This window comes from Papio anubis, chromosome 2 (genome assembly GCF_008728515.1).
Source record: "Papio anubis isolate 15944 chromosome 2, Panubis1.0, whole genome shotgun sequence".
Taxonomy (NCBI): domain Eukaryota; kingdom Metazoa; phylum Chordata; class Mammalia; order Primates; family Cercopithecidae; genus Papio; species Papio anubis.
The window spans coordinates 45,102,317-45,115,082 of NC_044977.1; the positions used below are offsets into that span (position 1 = coordinate 45,102,317).

The window sequence follows — 12,766 nt, forward strand, 5'->3', positions numbered from 1 at the left end:
AGTGATGAATTAACCCAGACTAACAAAAACTGAAGAACACGACAATTAAATGTAACATGTAATTTTGAACTGAGTCTTTTGGCTAACAAACTTTAACTGCTGGACTTTAGCAGTTCTCTCCCAGTAACTAACAGAACATGTGGATCACTGAGTACATAAAAGAATTAAAGAATACAATTAGTGAACAGGCATTGTGGCTCACACCTGTAATCCCAGTACTTTGGGAGGTGAAAGCAGGAGGATTGCTTGAACCCAGGAGTGTGAGACTAGCCTGGGCAACATAGTGAGACTCTGTCTCTACAAAAAAAATTTAAAAATTAGCCTGGCATGGTGGTGTGTGCCCACAGACCAGATAGCTGAGGAGACTGAGTTGTGAGGATTACTTGAGCTCAGGAGGTGAAGGCTACATACACCAGCATGGGCAAATAAATAAATAAATAAAAGAAAAACAAAAAGAAAAGAAAAAAGAAAAAGTGAATATAACTAAACGACTTGACCTAACTGACATTTAGAAACTAACCCGACCAACAATAGCCAGAATACACATTCTTTTCAAGGACACACAGAACGCTCACCAAATAGATCATATGCCAAGCACTAAAACAAGTCTCAATAAATTTAAAAGGGCAGAAATCATACAGCATATATTTTCTAACCACACTCATTAGATATCAGTGATGAAAAGGTATCTGGAAAATTTTTAAATATTCAGAAATTAAGCAAAACACTTCTAATTAACTCACGAATCAAAAAGAAATAAAGGAAGTTTAAAAGTATCTTTAACTGAATTAAAATGATAAAAATACATCAAAAGCCATGCTGAGAAAAGTTTAGAGCTTCACATGTTTAGGTCAAAAATGAATATCTAAAATCAGTCACCAAACTTTCTACTTTAAAAAGTTAAGATGAGAAGAGCAAATGAAAACCAAAGTAGTAGAAGGAAATAATAAAAAGTAAAAATGAACAAAAGTTAAAGTGAATAGTGAAAATCGATAAAACCGAAATGTCATTATTTGAAGAGACAACGAAAACTAATAAATCTCTACCCAGTCTAATCAAGAAAAAGAAAAATTATTGTACCAATAGCAGGAATGAGAAAAAAAGAAATCACCATTGATCCTTAAAACAACAAAAGAAAATATTAATAGAACTTTGGTCAATTAAACAATTAAGAAATAGACAAATTCCTTTAAAAATACAATTTACTGAAACTTATTCAAGAAAAAAAAATGTTTAGTATGAATAGCCTACTTATGTTTTTAAAATAAAATTTGTAATTTAAAACCTTCCCACAGGTTGAGGTGGGAGGCCACTTGAGCCCGGGAGCTCAAAACAAGTCTGGACAACATAGTGAGACCCTGTCTCTATAAAAAAAATTTTTTTTTAATTAGCCTGGTGTGATGACATGTGCCTGTAGTCCCAATTGTTTGGGAAGCTGAGGTGGGAGGATCATTTAAGCCCAAGAGGTTGAGGTTACAGTGAGCTGTGACTGTGCCCCTGCACTCTGCACTCCAGCCTGGGCAACAGAGCAAGACCTTGTCTCCAAAGAACAACAAAAAAACCTTTCCCACAAAGAAAACTCAACTCTAGATTAGCTTTACTGGTAAAGTCTATCAAATATGTATGATAGAAATATCAATCTTACACAAACTCTTTCAGAAAATAGAGAAGGAAATACGTCCTAACCCATTTAAAATGAGGCCAATATACCTAAAAATGACATAGCTATTACAAAAAAAAAAAAAAAAGAAAACCATGGACTAACATCTCTCATAAACATACAAATGTTTAAATTAGTAAACTGAATTCAACAAGAAAAAAGGATGACACATCATGACCACATGTGATTTATCTCAGGAACGCAAGGGCTGTTTAATATTTGAAAATCAGCACAATTCACTATATTAAGAGAATGAGAGGATATTCATATGATCATTTCAATCAATGCAGAAGAAATACTTGAAGTTAAATATCCATTCACGTTTTTTAGACAAAGTCTCAGAAAACTAGAAAGAACACTTCAACGTAATAAAAGTAATCTATGAAAAACCTATACCTAATGCCGTTTTTGAAACAGGGTCTCACTCTGTAACCCAGGCTGGAGTACAATGGTGTGATCTTGGCTCACTGCAACCTCCACCTCCTGGACTCAGGTGATCCTCCCAATTCAGCCTCCCAAGTAGTTGAAACTACAGGTGCACACCACCATGCCCAGATAATTTTTCTTTTTTTTTTGGCAGAGATGGGGTTTCCCCATGTTGCACAGGCTGGTCTTCAACTCCTTAGCTCAAGCAATCCGTTCCCTGCCTTGGCACCTTAAAGTGCTGAGATTAGAGGCATGAGTCACTGCACCCAGCCTCTAACATAATTCTTAATGATGAAAGAGTAAATGCAGTCCCCTTAAGATCTGGAACAAAGCAAAGATGTCTACTTGCATCGCTTCTATTCATCATTGTTTTGTAGGCCCCAGACAGTGCAATAAGAAAAAGAAATAAAAGAGATACAGATTGGAAAGAAAGTAAAACATATGGACAATACGATAGTGAAGAAACCTAAGGAATCTACAACATAACTACTATAACTAATCAGTAAAGATAACAAAGTCACAGAACACATAGTCAATATAAAAAGAATCAACTGCATTTCTATATTCTAGAAAGTAACAATTAGAATTTGACATTTTAAAACATACCATTCACAACAGCATCCAACCAAAACCATGAAATACTTAAGGATAAAATTAACAAAATATGCCCAATAACTTTACACTGAAAACTACAGAACAATGCTGAAATAAAGAAAACCTCAATAAAAGTAAAGGTGTACAACGTTCATGGACTGGGAGCCATTATTGTTTAGATGTTGGTTTGTATCAAGTCAATAGACAGAATCAATGCAACCTCAATCAGAACCAGTTGGCTTTAAAAAAACAAAAAAACAAACAAAAAACAAAAAAACAAACAAACAAAAAACAAAAAAACAAACAAAAAAACCCCTAAAGGGTGGATTCTATATTTTATATGAAAATGCAAAGGTCCTAACATAGTCACTACAGCATTACAAAAGAACAACAAAAATGGAGGACTTACACAACTTGATTTCAATATTTACTATAAAAGATACAGCAATCAAAACAGTATGATACTGATTTAAAGACAGACACTAGGTCCATCAATGAAAACCCAAGAGAACTAAGACTTACACGAACATGTACCAAGAGAAATGAAAAAAAGACTTGTACAACAATTTTCCTAACCGCTTTATTCATAATCATTGAAAGAGACAACACAAATAACCACAAAAAGGAAAATGAATAAATAAATTTTAACATATTAATTAAAATGACTGAACATTAATCAATAGGGAAAAAGAATGAACTGTTGATACATTCAACCAACATGGATGAATCTCAAAACATGTTGTGCAAAAGCAGTCAGACACAAGAGTTACATATAACTCCATTTACATGAGGTTCTCAAGGGACAACGACAATTTATGAAGAAAAAATATGAGAACAATTGTTGTGGAGGGAATTGACTGGCAAGAATTACAAAAAAACTCCTCAGGATGACGAAAACATTTGGTGTCTTGATGGATTATGGATTATACAAGTTTATGCAGTTGTCAAAACTCTAAACTACAAACTCAGAATCTGAGCATTTCACTTTAAACTTTTCCTCAATTAAAAACAGAATGCATATTTTCACTCAAAAACAATCTGCCTACTATAACCCAGGTATTGAAAACACAAAATTTAAAGGCACGATACAGAAAAAAATATCTTAAAATATAATGACAAGACAGTCCTGCAAGCAAGGAAATGCAAAGTTATTGTAGTTACCATAAAGAAAATCACGAGAAAGAGAAATCTTTTAAGGTGAAACGTGAACAACAGGAAATTGCCAAATAAATAATATTATAGGCATATACGACATTAACAAAAGTAACAGAAAAAAAACCATAGTGGACCTAGGCAACTAAATTAATTTCATATGCTTAAAGCATAAAATGGTGGGGAAAGGGGCTGAACTACAGTTTTTAAAAAAAAGTTGGATAAGGGACAGGAGTATGATGGCTATTTCCGCCCATGCAAATAAGTACATTTTAGCTGTTTAGTAATGAGGAACCACTAGAGAAGTTTCAGTAAGGGAATGACATGTATACATCTCGTTTGGAAAGATGACAGTAGAAACTATCTGAAAGATACACTGGAGAAGGCTCAGGCTACTGTCAGTCCAATAAAAACGTCAGTCTATTGCAATCTATAGACTACCTCATCCAACAAAAACAGAATGCGCACTCTTTAAAAGCTCACACATAACATTTCACCAAGGTGGACAACATTCTGGGCCATAAAACACAATCTAATAAACTTAACAGAATAGCAATCACACGGCGTCTGCTCTAAGACCACAAGAGAATTAAACTAGAACTAAATAACAGAATGGTAGCTAGAAAATATTTCAAAATACCTGGATATTAAACGACACACTTCTAAACAATAATGGTGCAAAGAAGTTTGTTTTTTGTTGTTTTGTTTTGTTTTTTAAGACAGAGTTTCGCTCTGTCACCCAGGCTGGAGTGCAGTGGCGCAATCTTGGCTTACTGCAACCTCTGCCTCCAGAGTTCAAGTGATTCTCATGCCTCAGTCTCCCACATAGCCGGGATTACAAGTGCATGCCACATGCCCGGCTAATTTTTGTATTTTTAGTAGAGATGGGGGTTTTGTTGTGTTGCCCAGGCTGGTCTCAAACTCCTGAGCTCAAGTGATCCACCCACTTTAGCCTCCCAAAGTACCAAGATTATAGGCGTGAGCCACCACACCCAGTCCAAAGAAGGAATCTTAACAGACATTTTAGAATATATTGAACTAAACGAAAATAAAAACAACTATCAACATGTGTGCAATGTATCTAAAGCAGTGCTTAGAGGAAAATTTATAGTATGAATGTATATATTAGAAACAAAAAATCTAAAATGAATACATTTCCACTTTAGGAAAGTAAAACAAGAAGAGCAAAGTAAATCCAAAACAAGCAGAAAAAAATAATAAAAATGAGAGTAGAAATAAATGAAACTGAAAATAGGAAATAGAGTAAAAAAAAAAAAAAAAAATCAAGAAAACCAAAAGCCGTTTCTTTGAAAATATCAGTAAAATGAGCAAGCCTCTACCACTGGGCAGGGGGAAATGCAGAGTTATTCGAATATGAGTTTCAGTTTCAGTTTTGCAAGATGAAAAAGTTCTAGAGATCTGTTGTACAACAATGTCAATATAGTTTACGCTACTAAAATGGACACTTAAAAATTGTTGCTCTCTCCTCTGCTCGCATTCTCACTCTGCCATGCCCTGCTCTGAAGAGACACCCATCATTACCCCCGGCAAACAGGCCTGGTTTGCAGAGGAGGGCAGCATGCAGCTCCGTTTTGCCTCACTCTCTGAGCAGGCCACAACCCTGACTCCGGGATCCACACAGCCCAAAGGCTATGACCTCGACGGTGCCTACGATGATACAATACCACCTACGGAGAAAGCTACAGTGAAAATGGGCATTCAGATAGCTCTTCCTTCTGGGTTTTATAGAAGAGTGGCTCCATGGTCTGGCTTGGCTGCAAAACACTTTATCGATGTAGGAACTGGTGTCATAGACGAAGATTACTGAGGAAATGTTGGTGCTGTACTGTTTAATTTTGGCAAAGAAAAGTTTAAAGTCAGAAAAAGTGATCGCATTGCACAGCTCATTTGTGAATGAATTTTTAATCCAGAAATAGAAGAAGTTCAAGCTTTGGATGATGCTAACAGGCATTCAGAAGACTTAGGTTCTACCAGAAAGAATTAAAATTTATGCTAAGAATAGAAAATGAGAACTCATACTTTTTTCTTAAAGAGTTTTTGCTTAAAACATTTTGGTAAAACTTCTGTAATCTTAATAGCTTTACCTTCTAAAAATACTGCATTTTCTTAAGATCAAGGAAAAGAGTACCTCTGCTTAGATCACAGAGAAACTTTGTTTTTCTGCTGATAGTTGTATGTAAATCTTCTTTGTCCTGATATAAGGCAAACAGTGTCTTTTTAAAATCAAATGTACATCAATTACAGACCCAAAAAAACCCTATATAATTTAACTCAGTTAAATGATACTTCACCAAAAAAAAAAAAAGGAATTAAGACAGTAATTTTTTAAAAATTTTTAATTTTTTTAAAATTACTGTCTTAAAACAAACAAAAAAGAGAAAACACAAATTACTAATATCAGAAATGAAAGAGAGGACATCACTATAAACCCCTGGACATTAAAAGGATAATAAAAGAATACTATGAACTTTGTTCCCACAAATTTGACAACTTTATCAAAATGGACCAATTCCTTGAAAGACACAATCTGTCAAAACTCACACAAGAAGAATTACATAATCTGAAGAGACCTACATTTATAGGAGAAATCAAATCAACAATAACCTTCCAAAACAGAAAGCACCAGACCCAAAGCAGTTCACTGGTGAATTCTACCAAACATTTAAGGAAGAAATTATATTAATTCTCTACAATCTCTTCCAGAAGACATAAGCAGAGGGAATACTTGCTAATTTATTCTATGAGATCAGTATTACCCTAATACCAAAAACAGACAAAGACATCAGGAAAACTATAGACTAATATTTATCAAGAACACAAATGTAAAAATCCTCAAAATATTATCAAATCAAATCCAACCACATTTAAAAAGAACTATATACCACAAACAAGCAGGATTTATTCCAGGTAAGAAAGTTGCTTCCACATAAAAAAATCAATTAATGTAATCCATCACATCAACAGGCTAAAGAGGAAAAAGTTATTGCAATGGGCTAGGTAAAGCTGGTGAACGTCTATATCAGAGCACAACTACAAGTAGTTATCCATTCATTCACACCATGTGCCAACACCTGGACTACAGTGAAAAGTAAGACAAAACTCCTGTCCTTACAGTCTACAATCTATCAGAGAAACATCGTACAAGTAAATCACAAGTCCCTGTCACAGGGACTCAACCTAGAGTTAAGAAGAAGTCAACTTATATCTACAGGTTATAAAACAGGTATGAGGTATGACTGACGGTATTATCTCAAGCAGGATATATTAAAGTCTTAAATAAAAAAAAAAGTACGTTAGATGAACTGAAAGGAACCCAGGTTTGATATCGTAGAAAGAAGAGACAAGAATTTACATGACGGTTGTGGTTTCACTGATTACTGGGTAAAAATAAAGGTAGAAGAAGGAAAAAGATATGGGCGCTTATGAAACATCTTAATGTCTGGGGTAGACAGGAAAAAGTAAAGGGCTGATATACTTTAAAAAGATAAACAGATCAAGCAAGTGGAGAACACAAAGAGAACAGAGAATAAGAGCATATTAGAAAAATTTAAGAAGGCAGGAATTACAGAATTCGAAGGAAAAACCCTTGAATGTGTGATCTTTTTCTAGTTATGTTGAAGATTCAAATGTTTTACTCTTTAAGGACATGCCTAGAAGTTAAATAAAGTATCTTTCAAAATTAAGCATTTAAAATTTAATACCCAAGTAATCCTGATACAGAAATACTGTTATCCTGAAAGAAATAAGCTTCTAAAATAATATAATACAAGAACTTAATTTTGCCTTTCAAATATGATTTATGTCAATATTTTAGTATATCTATTCAAGAACACTATTTATCCCTGAAACACTTCCTGAAATTTCTTCGATGACTTGCAGTATTACTTAACAAGAAATTATGTTTCTAAGTTTAGTATCCTATAAAGGAATTACTTACAGGAACATTAAGTGCATATTGTAGTCCTTGAGGAAGTCTTTCATGTGTTTCCATCTGCTCCTCATCATTTTTCACTGTCTCCTCGTGGACCATGAGTTCATCATGTGATATCATATCCTGTTGTCTCATTTCACTTTCTTGTAACACTTCATCTGCAGCAAGGATCTCCTGGTGAGGCATACTTCGATCTTGAAGTACTGAATCCTGTAGCTCTCCAGACACAGTAGACTGGCCAGACACTCCACCCATTACAACCATTGTCCTGGAAGACTGCATTTCGTCTATGCCGCCACATTTAAGAAACAATCCTTCCAGTTTGTCGTCAATGTTCATGCTTAAGTATAACTGCCTAGAAAGACCAAGTTTGGCAACCAAACATAGTAAATTAGTTTCATATGACTACTTCATTTTTTTTAATTTTCAAATTAAGAATTTGAACAGTCAAATACAAAGATTTTATTCATGTACTTTGGAACTGCCTCCAATTTTAAAATTATAATACCAAGATCGGTTTCCAAAGGCTGGTAAAATAAAACACAAATTTTCATTTTGATATAAAGGCATAAAATCCTAACTACTTTATTATTGAAAAATAAGCCTGACATAAAAGCAAATTAGGGAAAAGTATTTGTAACATCAATCAAGGGATCCGTACTCTTTAATATATTAATAATATATTGAAATGTGTTAAAAATAAAAATATAGATGAATTCAATAAGGAATAAACTGACAGAGAACATCATGAAGCAAATCATTTTTAAAAATTTAGAAATAGTCATTAAACATAAAAAAAGAGTCTCAGTAGTAATCCAAGAAATTACCATTAAACAGCACTATCATATTTCAACTACCAAACTGATAATGACTCTTAAAAAATACATCCAATGTTGAAGTATTAAAAAAAGACACTCATCTACTGATAATAAAAGTATGTATTATATCAACTACTTTCAAAAGTCATTTGGTAGTATGTATCAAAAGTTATAAAAATGTACATATTCTTTGAACAAGGAATTCTACATTTTGGAATTTATCTTGATGAAATAAAAAATGTACACAAAGGTATACACAGAAAACCACTACAGCAGTCATTACCATAATGAAAATGTTAAGTATATTTCAGTTTACTCACTTCTTTCCCAAATTAATCACATAAGTAATGACCAACTTTGATCACAGTTTTCAGCAGTCAAATACCAAAGCTAAATCCCAACACACTACTGAAATCAAAATACTTTTTCCTTTACTAAGGTTATTGTTAACGAAGAAACCTTTACTGAAATGAACAGCTCAAAACAACCTCATAAACAGCAAAATGTACAAATGTATAATTCAAAACTTGCTAATCTTTCTTCCCTGGTACGAGGTGTTATCAGCCTAGAATATATACAGTATATCTGTACAAAACACCTTATTTCACTTTTCAAAATCTTTAAGGCAGCAAAGTTAAAATCTAAAGGTCAAAGATTGCTGGGTATGGTAGCTCATGCCTGTAATTCCAACAATCTAGGAGGCCGAGGTAGGCGTATCACATGAGCCCAGGAGTGTGAGACCAGCCAGGGCAACAAGGCAAAACCCCATCTCTACAAAATAAAAATACAATAATTAGCTGGGCATGGTGGCACGCACCTGTGGTCCCAGCTACTTGGGAGACTGAGGCAGGAGGATGGCTTGAGCCCAGGAGGTCGGGGCTGCAGTGAGCTGTGATTGTACTACTGCACTCTGCCTGGGTGACAGAACAAGACCCTGTCTCAAAAATAAATAAATAAAAATAAACGTCAAAGATGTTACATACATCACCAAATATCTGCTCTCTTCAAAAATTTCATTTATCACATTTCTTAGAAAATAAACTAAAACTAAATGAAACACTCCCTTAAGGCTAAAATTTGATTATTCTGACCATTTATTTGGAAATCCTTAAAAATCAATTGGTGAAAAGTATTTGTAACATCAGTCAAAAATTCCATATCCTTAATATATTAAAATACCTTAAAAATAAGAAGAGATGAATTCAATAAAGAATAAACTGACAGGAACACTACCAGACAAATCACTAAAGAAAACTTAGAAACAATCATTAAATATATAAAATAACTATGTTTTTATGTTTTAAATACATAAAACATTGGCCGGGCACAGTGGCTCACGCCTGTAATCCCAACACTTTGGGAGGCCGAGGCGGGCAGATCACGAGGTCAGGAGATCAAGACCATCCTGGCCAACATGGTGAAACCGTGTCTCCACTAAAAATACAAAAAATGTAGCTAGGCATGGTGGCGGGTGCCTGTAGCCCCAGCTACTCAGGAGGCTGAGGGAGAAGAATCATTTGAACCCAGGAGGTGAAGGTTGCAGTGAGCCGAGATCGAACCACTTCACACCAGCCCAGGCGAGAGCAAGACTCCATCTCAAAAAAAAAAAAAAAAAAAAAAAAATTGGGGGCAGTGCATATATACATAAGTATATATATTTATGGGGTACATGAGATATTTTGATATAAGCATGCAATGTGAAATAAGCAAATCATGGAGAATGGGGTATCCATCCCCTCAAGAATTTACCCTTTGAGTTACAAACAACCCAATTACATTCTTTATTTTTAAATGTACAATCAAGTTGTTATTGACTACAGTAATCCTATTGTGCTATCAAATAGTAGGTCTTATTCATTTTTTTCTTTTTTTTTTTTTTTTGCCCATTAACCATCCCCACCTTCCCCTTCTCAGCCTCTAGCAACTATCCTTTAACTCTATGTCCATGAGTTCAATTGTTTTGATTTTTAGATACCACAAATAAGTGAGAACATGCATTTGTCTTTCTGTGCCTAGCTTATTTCATTTAACATAGTGATCTCCAGTTTCACTCATGTTGTTGCAAATGACTGGATCTCATTCTTTTTTATGGCTGAATACTACTCCACTGTGTACATGTACATTTTGTTTATCCACTCATCTGTTCATACACACTCAGGTGGCTTCCAATTCTTAGCTATTGTAAACAGTGCTGCAACAAACACAGGAGTGCAAATATCTTAATATACTGATTTCCTTTTGGGGGGGTATATGCCCAGCAGTGGGACTGCTAGATCGTATGGTAGCTCAATTTTTAGTTCTTTGAGGAACCACCAAACTTTTCTCCATAGTGGCTGTACTAATTTACATTCCCACCAACAGCATAGAAGGGTTCCCTTTTCTCCACATCCTCACCGGCACTGGTAATTGCCTGTCTTTTGGATATAAGCAATTTTAACTAGAGATGACATCTCATTGTAGTTTTGATCTCCATTTCTCTGATGATCAATGATGTTGAGCACCTTTTCATGCTCATATGCCTGTCTGCCATTTGCATGTCTTTTGAGAAACGTCTACTGAAATCTTTTGTCCATTTTTTGATTGAATTATTAGATTTTTTTTCCTATAGAATTGTTTGAGCTCCTTATATATTCTGGTTATTAATCCCTTGTCAGATGGGTAGTTTGCAAATATTTTCCCCCATTCTGTGGGTTGTCTCTTCACTTTGTTGACTATATCTTTTCCTGTGCAGAAGATTTTTAGCTTGATGTGATTTTTTTTTTTTTTTACCTAATTGTATGCTTAGCATCAAGCCAAAACAATAAGTATTGAGGAAGCAGTAGTATTCTAGGGACAGATAATATTTTGGAAAAAAGGCATAAAGTGCTAGAGTGAGAGACTTGGAACAGGAAGAGAGCACACCTTGATACAGAAGTAGTAAAGTGGAAATACTCCAAATGAAAAACAAATGACCTCTTTAAAAATCTTCCTGAAAACCGACCACATGCAAAGAAAAATAAATCTCTCTTCCTTTTTACATAAGTTCCTTATTCCTATGGCCCCAAATTAAGGCATATATTGGGAGTTAAACTGTCTGGCCTGGAAACTGTTTTCGAAATACTCTGAAATTTCCCCAAAATACCAGAAAGTACTAAGATATCAAAACAAACTCCAATATCAATGGATACAAGGTTTTAAATAAGACAAAGCTTTAAACTGAGCTTTGGAAATATCTATCAAAATGAAAACTGTATGTACTCTTGATTCAGCAATCTCACTGCTAGAGATATATAGTATACAACCTTATGGGTTTATTCATAGACACTCATCAAAGAAGAAAGTACAAGGATGTTTGCTACAACCCTTCAATGGGAAAAGACTGGAAACATATTTAAGCATCCATAGACAGGGGACTTGTTACATTAATTATGACTCAACCATACAATGGAACACGTGCAGCCATTAAAAGGAATGATGTTAGCTTTATGTGCTGGTTCTCCAAGATATATTAAGTGAAAAAAAATCAAGGACAACTATGTAGATAGTAAGATCCTTTCTACACACACACACACACACACACACACACACAGAGAGAGAGAGAGAGAAACATATATACACACGCACACACATATATATATATATATTTTCCTGGTAAGAAACTTAACTGGAATTTGGAAAATGAAATAAGAAAGGATCTTCATGAAGAAGACTAATTTTGACTTTTTATTATTCCTTTTTCATGTACCAACATCTTTTCTTTCTTTAAGGTTACAGCAAGCTAACAGGGTATGAGTAACAGAATTGACTCTAGGTCTTGTTTTTCTTCTTTATTTTAAAACAAAGACTTAGTGTTATTTTAAGACATGTTTCAAAGACAAAGTGAGTCATACCTCTATCATATACCTCAACCTGTCTCTGGCCAGGAAATTTTACCAGGTCCATGGAAAAAGGGAACAGGACAAAGCTACACTTATTAATTAAAAAAAGATAAAGTAGAAAAAACACACTTGTATTGTCCTTGCACCTCCCTTCTCTGCCATTACGGTTTTAACCTTTCCCACTGAAACTCTTCAGTGGTCTCAGTCAAAGCTCTCACGTGCCTCACTGCATATTCAAAAATCCAAATACAACAAAAGGTTCCAAGCTCAAAAGCTAACACATGTCATATCCCTCCCCTAATTTCAT

The 12,766-nt window shown here is 34.5% G+C and overlaps 1 protein-coding gene and 1 pseudogene across 8 annotated transcripts in view; one reads left to right on the plus strand and one right to left on the minus strand.

Annotated features, from left to right (window-relative positions):
- Positions 1–12,766, minus strand: part of ZNF148 (zinc finger protein 148) — a 140,762-nt gene that overhangs the window by 72,050 nt on the left and 55,946 nt on the right. For 6 of the 8 annotated variants that reach the window (XM_021934146.1, XM_021934142.1, XM_021934143.2 and 3 more), the window contains exon 4: positions 7,791–8,139. In XM_021934146.1, the coding sequence (XP_021789838.1) occupies positions 7,791–8,123 (333 nt within the window). In that variant the 5' untranslated portion in view covers positions 8,124–8,139. Of the gene's footprint in view, positions 1–7,790; positions 8,140–9,419; positions 9,537–12,766 lie in introns of all 8 variants that reach the window. The other 2 variants (XM_021934144.1, XM_021934145.1) reach the window with 1 other exon arrangement.
- On the plus strand, positions 5,412–5,660 carry LOC103881886 (annotated as a pseudogene).